Consider the following 16,404-nt stretch of genomic DNA (forward strand, 5'->3'; position numbering starts at 1 on the left):
AGCGTGCTCCAGTCTCAACTTCTTAAGACAGTAAGTTTTCTGATTCTGCCAGGCCACAGGTGGTCAGGGCAGATAGCAGGGCAAGAGGGTCCTTTCAGGTGTTAAATCAGTCTTCCTTTGTGTTCAGTCCTACTTCACTCCCCTACTTTCAGCTGTATCTGAGCATTCCCAGGATTCTGCAGTGGAAATGCGTGTGCTTCCTCTACCAGCCTCCCGTGTGGGCACATGGTAGATTGAGGTAGTTACATCAAATACTCTCCACCCATCTGCATATTATCTTCTAAAATTTCGTCAAAATCTCTTGTGTGCTGTTGTTTCTGTTTCATTTTTCTTTGTCCACGTAGATTTATACCTTCTTTTTTTCTTTAATATTATTTTGGTAGGATTTCAGAAGTGAGAGTAGATACTTGTGCTCAATATGCCATAGTTAACTAGAAGGTTTTCACTATTTTTAATAGCAGAAATATGTTGAATAAAACCCTGTGTGGAAACCCAGTTTGGCAGTCCTCCTTTTGTTCAGGAGGACTGAAGGAGAGAGACTGGAATACCTCTGCCCAGAAAATGTGTCCCCCATCTTAATTGCCCCTTTCCATGCCTCCCATTTGGCACCTCTCTCCATCCTTCCCCTACAAGCCCCTGAAGCCTACTTGAAACTCTTCTGGCAGAGCAGAATTTGAAAATCACTGAGTCATCTGCCCCCTGCAGAGACAGGGCTATCTAAACACAAATGTATTTCACAGTAGCTCATAACAAGCTACATTTGTTGACTCACCATAAGGAAGATTATTTATATCCCGTTTTTTCTGATACTTTCATCTTCATGTTCTGGGATGAGATCATCCTCTGAGAACATGATGAGTGTTTCGGATCTCTCTCAGAATGATGGTTAATAATGAGACTAAATGCTTCTAAGAAGTATTGCTTTCTCCCTGTAAATTTAAAGTTTGCAAAGACTGACTGTCATCCTCCTCATCAGTAATAATGTAGGAGAAAAACCTTTAGAATGTTCAGTTGCAATTGTGTAACCCATACTCCCTATCCCTGTTAGAATTTTTTTCTACTGCATCACTATCCCTGAAATTCTTCATTGAACTGGAAATACCTTACCTCTTACTTACAAAAATACTTGAGGGATGTCAGAACATTGAGTTCACCAGTATGGTACTACAAAATGTACCAGAGCACATAACAGTATTTGAAAAACCATTAGGTAACTTACAGAAAACCTATCATTTTTTATGCCCTTCTCCAAGGATTACCTCTAGTATTCTAAAATATTACGCAATTTCAACGGTGAAATAAGATTTTAAGTGGATCTTTCGAGGAGTAATAAGATTAAAACCAGGTAAACCTGATACCAATCTACTACTCTGAAGAGCTCAATGCCCAATTTTACATGAGGCCGGAGATTTAAAATTAATTGACCAAGCAGTGGATTCCTAAATGGCAAGCTTACTTTTTAAGGCAGGGCCTACTGAGGTGAGTGGGATCTTTGGCAAACTAATGGAGTTCTGTTTATGTTTCTTTAAAGGCTGTATATTTGTCTGTAAAAACTAACTTCATGAACAGTATGTGAGAAATTATCAAGTAACATGAGGGTCTGGGAAGACTGGAGTTTCAACTGTTCCTGTGAGCATGAGTTCCTCTTAGTTGTCTGTTGGGTTTTAGCCCCACTGGATTTTTCTAGATGTTGCTATCTCCTAAAGCACATCTTAAGAGTGACAAGCTGTTAAATGAAAGCTAGGCTTACAATAATCCCATAAAGACATTTCATGCCTAATACTGCAGCAAAATAATATTTGATGTTGCTTCATAACTCAACTAATTAAATTTGACTTATACTGAAATGTGACAAGTAGAGGGAGTGTCATTTTTTTCTTCAAAATTTGCTAATCCACACAGTATCAGCCCTTTACAAACTGAAACTGTACAACCTTTGTCATTTTTTCTATTTAAAAGTGTTTCTGTAAAAAGATTTTTTAAAGCTTAAAATGAAATGAGAAAAATGAATTATCTATTTTTGAAATAAGGTTTCTAAGAAATATTAGGGTTAGTCATATTCTTGAAGAAACATTTTGTCTATTATTACTAGTATAATACTTTCCTATAAAAAATGTTTTCATTGGCCAAACTAATGATCAGTTAGCATTATGTTTCAGATGATGAGCTTATGTAGCTTAGTGTAATTAAAGGAATAGAAACAGGCTTAGCTGCTGTGGGAACACAAGATAGAGTAGTCTTTATTGGTAGATATCTAGGAAATCTTTTAATTTTTAAACATTACAAACTGACCTAACATTGTGAAGGAAGCTTTCTCTGCCTTCTCCTTTTACCTTTTCTCACAGTAACCATGAAATAAATTTGATTCTCACCTCTCTTCTTACCTTACCCCAAGAGAGATCTTATTTACATACATATAAATATAAATAGTCTTTTTCATAAAGTGTACAATGGGAGGATGTAACCTAAAATACGCTATACCATTTTCTCCAAATGCTGAATATTATGAAAGACAGAAATTCCCCAGAGAACTTTTGAGCAGCTGCTTTGAATAATGATTACTGTTTACTTAACTCAACCATTCCAACATCACCCAATCAAAACTCATTTCTTTCTTGGCCTTATAGGTTTATTGGTAAATGGCTGAGACAAGGCCAATAATGGACACCTGCCATCTCCTTTTGTATTTGGGCTGGAGGGCAAGGAGTGGGGGGCACCCTAATCAGGGAGCTGTTATCAACTGGACCAATAACAGTGAATCCAGAGAGACTTCAAAGACATAGGATTCACAGGGACTTTAAAAGTGAGGAATTGGGAATCCATATATACGACGTGCCACAGAATCACAGGTCGAACCAGCATCATTTTGCCAAGAAAGTCAATCATCCTTTTGTCTCTAACAGTAATAACTTTTGTATAATTTTCTGGAAGAAGTAAGCAGAATGGTTGTATCTGCTCAGCGTTAGCGAGGAAAGAGGTTGTCTAGTTCCAACTCAGTGAAATTGCCTGTCTGTGGCATCTTTCTTGAAATAATAGATGCATACTCTAGCAACCTATTTATAACATGCAACATATCTTTTACATTTCATATTAATCTCATACATATACTAAAGATTTGCTTTAAAAACCCTTCATATAAGTATTTCCACGGTGTGTGTCTTTGCAAATGGTAGCTTATGACCTCTTTTTTTACACTCTTTGAAAAGCCACTGGGTAATCTAAAAAAAAAAAAAAAAAACTATCTTTTTTTATGCCCTCCTCCAAGGATTACTTCCAATATTCTAAAATATTACACAATTTCAAAAATGAAACAAGATTTGAAGTGGATCTTTTGAGGAGTAATAAGATTAAAATGGCAAAACAAATTTAATTATGTAAGCAATTCTTCTCCTTCACAAACCTAAAAGAAAAGCAAATTGGTATTTGTGAAATTCTCTTTGTCTAATAAATAGCCTCACTTTACAATAACGCTAATGACCCTGGTTTAATTAGGTGCAATTAATTTTGTGCAAGCTGAATTTGACATCTTGCTAGAGGCACAACCAGCTGTACCCTGTCTTATGAATTTTTTTTATCACCAATGAGAATTCAATTGCCTGAGCTATTGCAAAAGAGGGGGAGGCAGGAAGAAAAAGGCCACAGGGCTGCATTTTATATTTAAAAATGGCTCTAGTGGACAGCTGAATGTTTAATTAAAAGAGCTTCAAGGAATTATTTTTCATTGGTGCATCATCTTTGACAAGCTATGATGACTTTATTACTCTAGTTTGCATTCTCTTTGGACAGTGGTCCCACACATGTGTCTAGACACACACAGTTCACGTGACAAGGCTCCATTGAGAGTGCACAAAGCTGCTAGAAAACATTCTCACTGACTGCAGGTGAGCCATGGCATCTAAGGTTTAACGCCATCCTTTTATTCAATTCTGTTGTAAAATTTTCTGTCCTGCTTGGATTGTTCTCATTCAGATTATTGTACACATTAAAAACCCATGGAAGGCCAGGCACAGTGGCATGTGCCTGTAGTAACAGCTACTCAGGACGCTCAGATGGGAGGATCCCTTGAGTCCAGGAGCTTGAGGATAGTTTAGGCAACACAGCGAGACCCTGTCTCTTAAAAAAACAAAACAAACAAACCATGGAAGAGATTTCTGATGAGAACAGAAACCATTAGTGCAATCAACAGATTACAAAGAAGAAAACAAGATCCAATGGCTATAATTTGTGAAATGCTTTCTAAGTAGACAGAATATTTATGTATGGCGTTAGAAAATCAGTGTCATTGAAAACACTATAAAAAGCTTAGATCCTGCCATATTTGTCCCCCATTCTTCCAGTCTCCCTGTCTCTCTCACCAGAGACAATCACTGTTCCAGGATTTGTATTTGTTCTTCCACCATCGATCATGAGGTGGTGTATCCACATGCTCTGTTACTCACCATGCTTTTTCACTCATCAACATGTTTCAACACTGCCTGCCTGTTCACTAGAGTCAGTGCTGCATTAGTAGGTGCTGCTACAATATTTCATTATCCTTTGTATTTACTCTTAGACACCATTGATTGTAAGACAAATAGTTATTTTATGTACCAGTAAAAACGAAACGCCACTGCCATTCAAACGGTGACACATGCCTTCTTAACACTTATAATTTTTATTTTAGTTATTGAAAGAGTCGTTTTAGACTTTTTTGGATATACGCTTTTATCATATGTCTCTTGTGCACACAAAAGAAGAAAAAAAGGTGAAACACGTTGGCAAATGTAGTTCTAAAACTTTTTCACATTTACAGTCCAACTCTCCACTTAACCACTTTACCCGAGAGCTGTCATGTCTCAGCTTTTGGGCCATCGGGAGATGGAGTACATCACCTTCCAAGCCATTGTACCCCCATCTGCAAGGTTTGATGCTGGAGCTTTGTTGTTCTTATCAGAAGGCATGAGTGGACAACCAGTGCCCACCTCTTCCTTGGGGATTATTACCTGGTTTGTGGGCTGATAGGGTTAAGTACTGCAATCATGCCACCACCTACCTGAGGTACAGCAGCTGAGATACATCCCTATCTTAGGCCAGGTGTGGTGGCTCTTGCCTGAAATCCCAGCCCTTTGGGAGGCCGAGGCAGGTGGATCACCTGAGGTCAGGAGTTCAAGATCAGCACAGTCAACATGATGAAACCCCCATCTCTACTAAAAATACAAAAATTAGCCAGGTGTGGTGGCGGGCGCCTGTAATCCCAGCTACTCAGGAGGCTGAGGCAGGAGAATCGTTTGAACCCTGGAGGCGGAGGCTGCGGTGAGCCGAGATCATGCCATTGCACTCCAGCCTGGGTGACAAGAGCGAAACTCCGTCTCAAAAAATAAAAAATAAATAAAGACTGCAAAAGGTAAAAAACCACGCTTCATAGAATCAATGCAGTCTTATCGATCCACTGCGTTCTTTTTCACAACTGCTTAGAATTCAAACAGTCACAAACGAAATCATGAAAGCCAATGTTTTTGAGATGAAGCTTACCATGGAACCAAGCCTAAATAGTGTCCCCAAAATGTTTCTAAACATGAACATAAAAAGTGGTAAAGCAGTGCTTTAGTGGTCAAAAGAATAAAAGAATTGGCAATTGAGATTTTCACCTACTTCAGGAATATGCCTCAAAAACACACACAGGCACTGACTTTCCGCTGTCATGTTTTTACCCAGTCCGCATGAACATTTTCAAAGGTCTGGAAGGGGAAAAGTATTTCTTCTCTAACCTTCATTGCCTCAACAGCCGAAACTCATCAGCAGGTGGGGTAGATAGATATTTAAAGTCTGTCTGGGCTGAGCAGAATAAATAGGCAGCCTGGCTTTAAAAATACAGTTAAATTTATATCAATTACGTTAGAGTCTATAATTTACTGGAGATCCAAGGAGGAGAATGAAATCGAGACTGAATTGAGGAGGAATGTCAACAGTTGAATCACAGTCCATCCACAGAAATGTTCACTTATAAGAAAATGTTTGTTGCTACCTACGGATCTCCCACGACCCCTAGCACTCTGCCAAAAACAAAAACCTGGCCTGACTCATGTGTGAGTCAGTCCCTGCATAGACGTGGCTGAGTCAGACACACAGCCATCCTCTTCCAGCTATCAAACACTGATCTACTCACCTTTTCTCCAACACACAAATGCTAATCATCAACTCAGTCATGTTCTTTCCTTTTCTTTTTTAAATTCCTGCCAAGGCTGAGCGCAGTGGCTCATGCCTGTAATCCCAGCACTTTGGGAGGCCAAGGCAGGTCAATCACGTGAGGTCAGGAGTTTGGGACCAGCCTGGCCAACATGCTGAAACCCTGTCTCTACTAAAAATACAAAAGCCGGATGTGGTGGCGGGTGCTTGTAGTCTGAGCTACTCGGGAGGCTGAGGCAGGAGAATCACTTGAACCTAGGAGGCAGAGGTTGCAGTGAGCCAAGATTGTACCACTGCACTCCAGCCTGGGCAACAGAGTGAGACTCTGTCTCAAAAAAATAAAAAGAAAAATAAATAAATCCCTGCCAAATGCCCATATGTAGCACCTCAGAGGTGCTCAAAAGAGGAAAATCCAAAGCCAACTGAATCTCTTTCACTAAAAAAAAAAAAAAGTATATTTCCTGACATTTTTTTCTATGCATATATCTGCATATTTTTGTTTGTAAAATTGAAATAATAGCATAGATACTGTTTTTAGCCTACTTTCTTTTACTTAATAGTTGGAAACTTTCATCCAATCTAATAATATTGGACTATTCTTATTCATAAGATTCATCTAATGTAATAATATTGGACTAATCTTATTCATAAGGTTAGTATTTCTACTAGCTGCAGAATAGCCCATCATATATTTCACCATAATATACTTTATCAGTCTTTATTGTTAGGCATTTAAGTTGTTGCCAGCTTTTTGTTTTGGTTTTGGTTTGGTTTTGCTTTCTTTCTTTTTTTTTAATCTTTCTTCTCTTTTTTTCTACCATTAATGAATTTGTTTCATCCTTTTTAAAGTGCCCTGACATTTCAAGACAGACTTTCCTGAAGTATCAGTGCTGTGATAGTGTGTAATTTAACCTCTCTGAGCCGTTGTTTTCTCATATGTGAAACAGGGTTCACAGTGCTACTTCATGTGTATCTGAGGGTTACATGTAAAATAGCAAAATGCCTGGCACATAGTAGATGCTCAAAAATAGTAACTTTTAATTTCAGAATACAGATTACTTGGAAATTACTTGGCCTTATTTAAGATGGAAGTAGATAACATTTGGTGCCTATGAGAGATGGCAGTTTTATTCCTAGCATCAGAAGAGGCCTTGTTCTGGTCTTTCATTCATGCTAGAGAACATTTCAGTAGAAAATGCATTTTCCCAACATTAAGATTCTATAATTCCAAATTTAATTACATGAGAATGGTCATTAGTGAAGGAAATGGACACTGTAGAATTAGATGTAGAATTAGAACCAACAGCCATCTGAGGAATGCAAGTATTTATAGCTCTCTGGAGATTCAGGTTAGGATACAGGGGCAATATTTCTCCAAAGAAAAGCTGGTAAGTGGTAGTTTCCCTTTTCTATTAGTTGCCTAAGTCAGTGAGGAGATTCTGTGGCCATGTTGTGCCACAGAATGGCTGGTGTGCTTACCAGCTATCATGTGAATATGTACAGATGGAAGGGTCCGGAACTAGTCTTAGAAGAGCAAGTAGAAAAAAAAGAGAGTTATGCATAAGATTAGGAGGAGAAAACCCAGAGAGGGCCATTCACACTCCAGCTACCTTTGGAGCTGCCTTCATGAACTTCTGCTGAGGAAGCCACATGCCTGAGTCCTGTAAGATGGGGATCAGGACAGGATATAAAGAGACATAATGTCCTCCCCAGTCCTCTCTTTGGCATATAGTTAGAAACTACCCATTACTCCTCTGGGCACATAACTACCGGAGGGTCAGCTTTTCTCTCTCTCTCCTGTATTCATTCCACTCAACCTCAGTTCCCCAAGACCTCCTTCCTTCTGTAGTTCTCTGCTTTTTCAGGCTTCTGGTTAACACCTTGTTAATGTCCAGGTAGCAAAAGTATTTTCCCATATATAAGACAGGGAGATTCCACTAAGTGTTTCTTGAGGTCCCTGTTTCACATATGAGAAAACATACGCTCTGTGTATTCCACATTTCTATCTATACATTGTAACTTAATGATCCAAGCGCTTGTTATCTGTTAGAAGACCTAGTTTTTATTTGCATCCGTTTAATATAGGGGCCACGAACCATAAAATGCCCTCAGGAGCCGAAAAGATACATAAGTGAGTGAAGTAGCACAGATAAAAAGCAATAGAGAATACTGGGGACTGCAGTAAACTAGAACGTGCCCTGACTGACAGGGACACCAGCCTATTGGTGCCTTGAAATTTACAGAACTATTATGGCCTGATCATCAAATGAATGAATGCATGCATGCATGCATGCATGAACATGTAACTCTTTTTTCTCTGCATTATATAGTTATAAAAATCATTTATAGTCATTTTGTGTGTGTGATGATTTTTGTTGGACCAGCAATATTTGCTAAAATATAGCATTGTATTTTCGTAACAAATATTGTGAGGCAGAAATTTTGCCTTTCCTTTCTTTTTTGTGTTTTTGAGTAGTAATAGGCATTTCTGTAACTCAAGGTAAATATCAACATAGAACAGTCAGTAGGGAAAAGAAGGGAAAGGGGCAGAGTTTGCAGGACAGGAAGACTATTTTACAATTTACAAGGAGCAGCAGTACGTCATTTTAACCTAACTGAACACATTTTATAGAGACACCATCACACGTGCAGTATGTCTAAAGCTTACCCAAACCTCAATTGTTCTCACATTCTTTCTTCATGACAGATTCTCGGAAAAATGAAATGTGTTTATAGCTACTTGAGTAGTTGCAATCCATATTTTATGTTTCATCACTTTTGAAATTCTCATGAAACAGAAAAAGATATCCTATAAAACTATGGGCAATTTTTCATTATATATAAAATCTTGAAATCATACATCAAAGATCCTTCAAAATAAATGGAAATAATATATTTTAATGACCCAGTCACAAACTAGTTGGGGATACTGAGTAATGAATGGCATAGCAGGACCAAAGGCTCTCAAACCACACTGGTTGTAGGCAGATAATGAGCAATGCATGTTTGAAATCCCTGGCCTATGGGGCGTTCCCTTTCATTCTGTTTCCTAAGGAAAACCATACAATTGCCTTGAAATTATAAGCAGGTATAGGAGGCATATTTCCTTTAAAATTATATTGCCAGATACGGAAAGGATCTAATAAATTCAAACCTGAGGCTAAGTGTAGTATAAGGGAAAGGCCACCGGATTCTGAAATCAGAAGTCCAGTCTGTAGCCTTTTGCTTTGTGAACCTGTACCAGTTACCTATTGCCACAATGATGATGCATAATTTTTTTTAAAAGGCACCCATATCAGTAGCATACAATGATCAACCTTTATTTTTCCTTAGGATCCTATAGGTCAGCTGGGTGGTTCTGATCTGACCTGAGCTTGGACAGGCTTACTCAATCATCTCCGGTCAGCTACAGGTTGGCAAGGTGTATTTACTGCTCTTGGCTGGGCTCTCACACCTGTCCAGGGCTTCAATTGAGACAACTGCCGGTTGAGCTCTGTGCTACAAAGTGGGCTCTGTGCTACAAAGTTACACTGCCAGCAGGCTAGCCTGGACCTGTTCTGAGGGTGGTGGCAGGGCTCCCTGAGGGGGAAACTGGAACTTCCTCTGCATTCTACTGGCAAAGATGAGTTCCAAGGCCAGCCCAGGGCTAGGGAAGTAGACTCCACTTCTCAATGGGAGAAGCTGCAGAGTCACATTACAGAGGAGATGGGTATAAGGAGAGGAAGAATTGAGACCATTTTTATAAAGAGGTTGTCACAGGTCTGGGGCAAGTCATTTGACTTCTCTGAGTAAGTATATCTTGCCTGTAATCCACAGCCCCAGGAGAGAATGTAAGTGAACATACTTTAAAATTCAATGCAACAGTTCAAAGTAAAGTGAACCAAGGTGCTGTGGACAGGGGGATAAAAATCTTACTAATGAATCTTGAACATTTATACGTAGATACTAGTGGTCTAAGCAGGTGCTGGGAGATTCCCCTTCCTAAAATCTGAAAAAAAGCAAGTAGTTCCAGGCTTCAGAGCTGGTCTCAGACCAGCCCAATCCCGGTCACTACAACCCAAAGCCAAGAACAAAGTCCCGATTCACAATGACCACTGCTCCTCTAGAAGTCACCAGCAAACTTCAGGGCCACGGCATTGTTTCTCTTAGGGAATAAACTGCTCTTGTCCCTGTATTTTGAAATAAAAGTTACCTTTATGCAAAATCATATTACCACTTGGCTGAGTTTTCGAGATAGTCTCTTCGTAGTTAAAAACTTTTCATCTCTGCCATCCTCTCAATTCCTGTGCATATTTTAATAGTATCCCTGGTAATAGTAGTTGGAAGTCAGCACCAGTGTTTTCTAAATAGCAGCCTTCCTCACTGTAAATGCCAAGCAGACGAGGTTGCTGTGCAGCCTCCCGACCAAGTGCCCTCCTGCTCCTGGCCAGTAGGCACTGTCACACAGAGGCCACTCCTGCTCACACTGAGATGTCCAGAAGACATATTTAGTCTTTAGCTCTTCATGTTTCTGGGCATTCTCCATCAAGGACACCCTCTTTCCAGACCCCTGGTGCTGCCTGTCAGTAGCTCTGGGCAGCAGCGTTGGTTTTGATTGTTTTGTGGTATGTAAGGGAGAAGAGCTTTCTGGGATAACCAGGACAGACCTTTCAGAAATGAAATCGACAGGCAAGGCTGACTTCCAGCAGTCTTTGCACAGTGCTCTGGTAAATGCCACTTGAAACATCAAGTAACCTTGAATTGGATACCTTGAAATTATATCTCTAATTAACAAGATGAGGATGGTGTTTTGTTTTCACCTCAGACTGTGCTTGAGAGATCTAGGTAAATTAGGCCCCCTGCAGCCTGAATTTTGCAAGACTGGTTGTGAGGGCAGCCAGATGCACTGCAGTGTGAGGGACAGAGGCCCGGGGAACTTCGGTTTTCAGATGTGAGCCTCAAGAACAGCCACGTCTCCCAGGGTGGGCAGGGTCCTGGAACAGGGGTTATCTGTTCTTCCACCCTGGGCACAGAGGCCTTCAGCAGCACCAGGTGGCCCCACTCATCCATTCAGGCTGCTTGGGAGCTGTGGTTGAGTTCCACTGAGAGCTGACTTCTTCTTAAAACCCGCTTAAAGGCTAAAGGCAAACAAATCCTTCTTGAAACCTGAGCTCGTTTTAAGATGTCTTTACTAAAATCCCCTCTGAACCATTAGCTGTTATGTCATATAATTTCCTTTTCCTGAGAGTAACATTCTTGGTGATTACCACTGTAAGCAATTATGTCTCACCCTATAAGAAGCTCTCTTCAGTTTCCCATGGGGATAATGTGGTACTAAGGCGATTTTCTGAATTTCTACCTGCGGCGTGTTTTTTTTTTATTTTACACAGACTACTAAATCTCCCCCAACTTTTTTTTTTTTTCTTTCCTGAGTTAGACTGTATGGGATGTTTAAGTCTGGGTTAATCCTTCAAAAAGAAGTCAGCATAGCAGCAGAACAACAGAACTTATGATCAAACTTCTTGTGAGTGAAAATATATATCTCTGAACATTGTAAACTTTATTTTGCTTTGTATTTTGTATTGTGGGTTATTTTATATGTTTATAATCTGTGTATCCAGTAGCGAGACCCTTCTTCTCAAGACTTTATTCAATAAATAGAAAATGCTACGTAATCCTAGATTCAAATTAGGATTTGTCTTTAAAATGTGTCTGTTTTTAATTTGCTAACAGTTTTTTTTCCCACCATCTTCCAACCCATAGATCTTGAGTATTATTATTAAAAGGGGGTTGATTTTATTTTTTTAGACTAACAGACATTAAAATTTCTAAACCTGCATGGAATCAAAGGGTAACCTGAACATATTAGATTTCTCCAGGAAAAAAAATATATATATATATATATATGTGTGTGTGTGTGTGTGTGTGTGTGTTTGTGTTTATGTAGGTATGTATGTATATCCAATGGATGAAAGTAAAAAGGCGGCAAATCCCAGCTCAATAGAAGAACAAACTGCCTAATAGACAATGTGTCGTCTCAGAGAGTTGATTCTACATCAGGGATTATTGTGACAGGACAAGCAGTATTAGAGTAAGTGACTTTAGAGAATCACTTCACCTCTAAAATTCTGTTACTTTTGTTTAGACTTTCAACAAATAGAGAATGGAGACCAACTCACATGTGCAGGTCACTTGCCCTGCACTAAGCTCTGAATGAACTATTTTAATCCTTCCTGCATAACACTGGGTTTGCTACTATTCAACCCATTTTACAGATGAGGAAACTGAGGGTCATAGAGCTTTTGTAATGTGCCTGGAGAAAGAAGTAAGGATTCAGAACCTAAGTTCAGCTCACTCCAAACACCTTCAGATGTTCAGAGTAGGGTGTGTTGCTTTCTAACCCCTAGCTCTGTGCCTGGCTCCCCTTGCCTGTGCCTTGAGGGTAGGGAGCGAATAGAGCTGGGCAGACTGAGGGAATGGCTGCATTTTCTTAACAGGGTTTGTAAGCTGGGATTTTCAGTAATTATAGAATTTAACAATAGGTGGCAGCGCATACCCATAACAATTATGGTTCCCATGTTAAATCAGATTTTCTTTTTCTGGGTTCTGTGTTATGTTCAATAAAAGAAGCACTTTAAATGAGTGATCTGAGCAATTTCTACAAAGCATTCCTACCATTGGAATTGAAAAGTCAAATCTCAGGTAAGTTGTTCTTGACATTTCTCCCTATGGCAGTAATAATGCCAGAGAAATCAGCGTCCTCTGACCTAAACCTGGCAGTGTCCTCTGCCCTAAACCTCACCTTCCTTGGGATCTCTTCTTGTGTAGGAACTTCCTTTGCCTTTTCTTTCCCTGAGTTTAAACAGAGACTGGAGCTACTAGAGATGCTAGGAAGACTTATTTCTTTAAAAACGCTTTATCGCCAAACAGTATTGAAATGTGTTCAACTTCAAAAGAAGGTTAGGACAAAAAGTTGGCTTTGCAGTCTGGCCTGCGAGTGGCAGCTACATGGTGAGGTTACCCTTTGTGACTGTGCTTCCAACAACATCAGCCCTGGAGCTTCGGGATTCACCACACATATAATGGCTTCCCAGAGGTCTCTGTCCCTGAGGTTCTGTGTGCAGGAGGCGGTCTGCAGAACCTTGCTGTGTTCTAAGGCTGCACCTTCCTGCCTGGGTTTGGAGCTTCCTTACATGTTTTTAAGTGTGAACGTGTGGTGTTTTTCTTTCTTAATGATATAAATGAGCTCCCTCCGTTGGCTTTTGGCAACTGCCTCAAAGATTTCCTTCAGATGACCCTATTCTGTCTATTTGGGAGAAAAGGAGTCTTTCTTCAGAGAGTTATGGCCTTGGGATGCTGGCTCCAGTGAGAGAGTCTTTGATTGTCCCCTGGGACGGGACTCTAGATGACACCACACAGCCTTATTTGCCTGAGGACCCCATTCATCTTGATTGACAGGACTGTAAACTCAAAGACTCAACACATTTTTATTGTGTGCCAACTATCTATTTGGTATTGTGCTGGGTGCCCTAACATGTGGCCTTAAATTATTTTTCACTTACCATGAAACTGGCGAGGAAAAAACTCACAGAACATTGGAAAATCCTCTACTAAGAGTTATTCATACGTGGAGAGTAATATTGGTTGCTCACTTCTCCATGTGAAGAGCACATAAGACTAATTTCTGTTAGCAAAATCAGACAGTTCTATTGGCTGAAGCCAAATAACCAATAGCTAACTAGAACTAGTGTCCTGTTTGTTTCTGCCCAGACTGCAGAGTGGGATGAACCTGCAGATATGCTTTGTCAACGACAGTGGCAGTGATAAGGACAGTGATGCTGATGACAGTAAGACTGAAACCAGCTTGGACACCCCCTTGTCTCCCATGGTGAGTCCAAACAGCACCAGCTGAAGCTTGGTGGTGTGATTTCCTGGCCATTTAGCTTCTTTTCTGTTGTGAATCAGGAACAAACATTTCAGAGATTAAAAAAGAAAAGTTTCTTGGAATTGCATGCTCCTAAAATTTGACAATGATTAAAAAGTCAAAGTTGTAATAAAATAGAGATATATAAGCTTTCTTAAAGCTAATAACTATTTTCATATTAAACCATTAGGGAAATCACCAGCCTGGGCAACATGGCAAAACCCTGTCTCTATAAAAGATACAAACATTAGCTGATCATGGTGCCTATAGTCCCAGCTACTCAGGAGGCTGAGGCGGGAGGATCACCTGAGCCCAGGAGTTCAAGGCTGCAGTGAGCTATGATGACAACACTGCACTCCAGCCTGGGCAACATAGTGAGATCCTGTCTCTAACGAGAGAGAGGGTGTAGTTCATTTTCAAGTTGCTGATAAAGACATATCCGAGACTGGGCAATTTACAAAAGAAAGAGGTTTAACGGACTTAGCCAGTTCCACATGGCTAATGAAGCCTTGCAATCATGGCGGAAGGCAAGGAGGAGCAAGTCACATGTTACTTTTTAAAACCATCAGATCTAGTGAGACTCATTCACTATCACAAGAACAGTGCAGGAAAGACTCACCCCCATAATTCAATTACCTCCCACTGGGTTCCTACCACGACACATGGGAATTGTGGGAGTTACAATTCAGGATGAGATTTGGGTGGGTACACAGCCAAACCGTATCAGGGAGAGAGAGAAATTAGATATGCTCTAAAAATTATAAAGAGAAAATAAGCTAAATCCAGTTCTTCCCTATTGGGCTTAGAAATATGAGCTCATGTCTTTCCTTCACATTACAGAAGTTGGCTGAATAATCTTGGGTGCCTGTTGCTGGAATTATTTCCTCTCTGTGAGGTCTGTCTATAGCCTTTTTTACCAAAGACCAACAAAGAGGAAACTGTTGTCATTGAGTGCAATGTGACATCAGAACATCATTGGATACCTGAGATCCTGTCCACTCAAAGAACCTACGTAGGGCCTTGGCTCTGAGTCAATATTTTGTTATGTCTGGTCACTTCAGGAAAGTTTTGAGACCAAGAATCAAAGACATATTTCAAGGTTGTTATAAATATATTTCCCATTATTAACTATACTGCTCTTTCTGTTTATGCTAAAATCTATTTTAAACTAGACCCTTTTTATGTTACTTGAGATTTATCAACTCAAGCAGCAAGTCACATTGATGGAGGAAACTCTGAGCTGCTCTGGGAGAAGGCTCAGAGGGTATTTTAGCCCATGTCTAAGTGGATGCTAGCTGGCATGCATGGAAGGCTCAGGCTGCTCTTTTTCCCTTTGCAGAGCAAACAGAGTTCTTCCTATTCTGATAGAGACACTACTGAAGAGGAGTCTGAATCCTTGGATGACATGGACTTCCTTACAAGGCAAAAGAAATTGCAAGCTGAAGCCAAAATGGCCCTTGCCATGGCCAAACCAATGGCCAAAATGCAAGTAGAAGTGGAGAAACAGAACAGGAAAAAGTCTCCCGTCGCTGATCTTGTAAGCAGCAAAAGCTGAAATGCAAGAAAGAGTTTGGGGGCCAGAAATGGTTGACACTGTCCCAGTCCTTTCCCAGAATTATGCAAACTTGGGTTTCTCTAAGGCAGTTTGTAAAAAGTCCTGTCATTGAGAAATGATTAAGTTTGTTTCCTTTTCCTTCCTACTGTAGCGCTGAAAAATACATAAGCAATAGATTTCACAAAAGTAAAGCTTGCTCTTGATTGATATCTACTATTTCTTAGGAACAATATTAGCTGTCATGGGAATATTTAAATTCCTTTAAAGCAATCTCAGTCTAAGAACCTACTGGTCCTGGCAAACTTACTATTGCTATAATTCTCATTCTCATGTTTCAATGAAAACAATACAGCATAGTGAACAGGAGTCCTGGACTTTGGAGTTTAAGTCTAGCTCTGCCATTGACCTGTTATGAAGTTCTAAGCAAGTTACTTCTCAGTTTTCTCATCTATAAAATGGGGATGATAATGCCTGTGTCAGAGTATGATTGTGAGGATTCGGTGAGATAAAGTATTCAAAGCACATAGCACAGTACTTGTAGCATGGTATAAATTATTAAATAGTAGCTGATACTAATTTTTTCCTTGTCATCGATATTATTGATATTCCTTGGTAATTCATTTGTGGCTATAACATTGACTCACAACCAGTCAAAAAGCTTTTGATGCTGGGAGTGTTGTGCTTTGATGCCAATTGCATATTAGGTAATGTAGTGTGGATGTAGGGCCCCACACTGGGAAAGACACAGCCTGGGAAAGCTTTTAATCACTGAATTGCAGTG

At 39.9% G+C, this 16,404-nt stretch overlaps 1 protein-coding gene across 4 annotated transcripts in view; it reads left to right on the forward strand.

Annotated features, from left to right (window-relative positions):
• SCHIP1 (schwannomin interacting protein 1) overlaps nt 1-16,404 on the forward strand; it is a 151,501-nt gene that overhangs the window by 124,213 nt on the left and 10,884 nt on the right. For all 4 annotated transcript variants that reach the window (XM_011997540.1, XM_011997530.1, XM_011997553.1 and 1 more), the window contains 2 exons: nt 13,915-14,032; nt 15,408-15,605. In XM_011997540.1, the coding sequence (XP_011852930.1) occupies nt 13,915-14,032; nt 15,408-15,605 (316 nt within the window). The remainder of the gene's footprint in view (nt 1-13,914; nt 14,033-15,407; nt 15,606-16,404) is intronic.

This window comes from Mandrillus leucophaeus, unplaced genomic scaffold (assembly GCF_000951045.1).
Source record: "Mandrillus leucophaeus isolate KB7577 unplaced genomic scaffold, Mleu.le_1.0 Scaffold1146, whole genome shotgun sequence".
In the NCBI taxonomy this organism is placed as follows: domain Eukaryota; kingdom Metazoa; phylum Chordata; class Mammalia; order Primates; family Cercopithecidae; genus Mandrillus; species Mandrillus leucophaeus.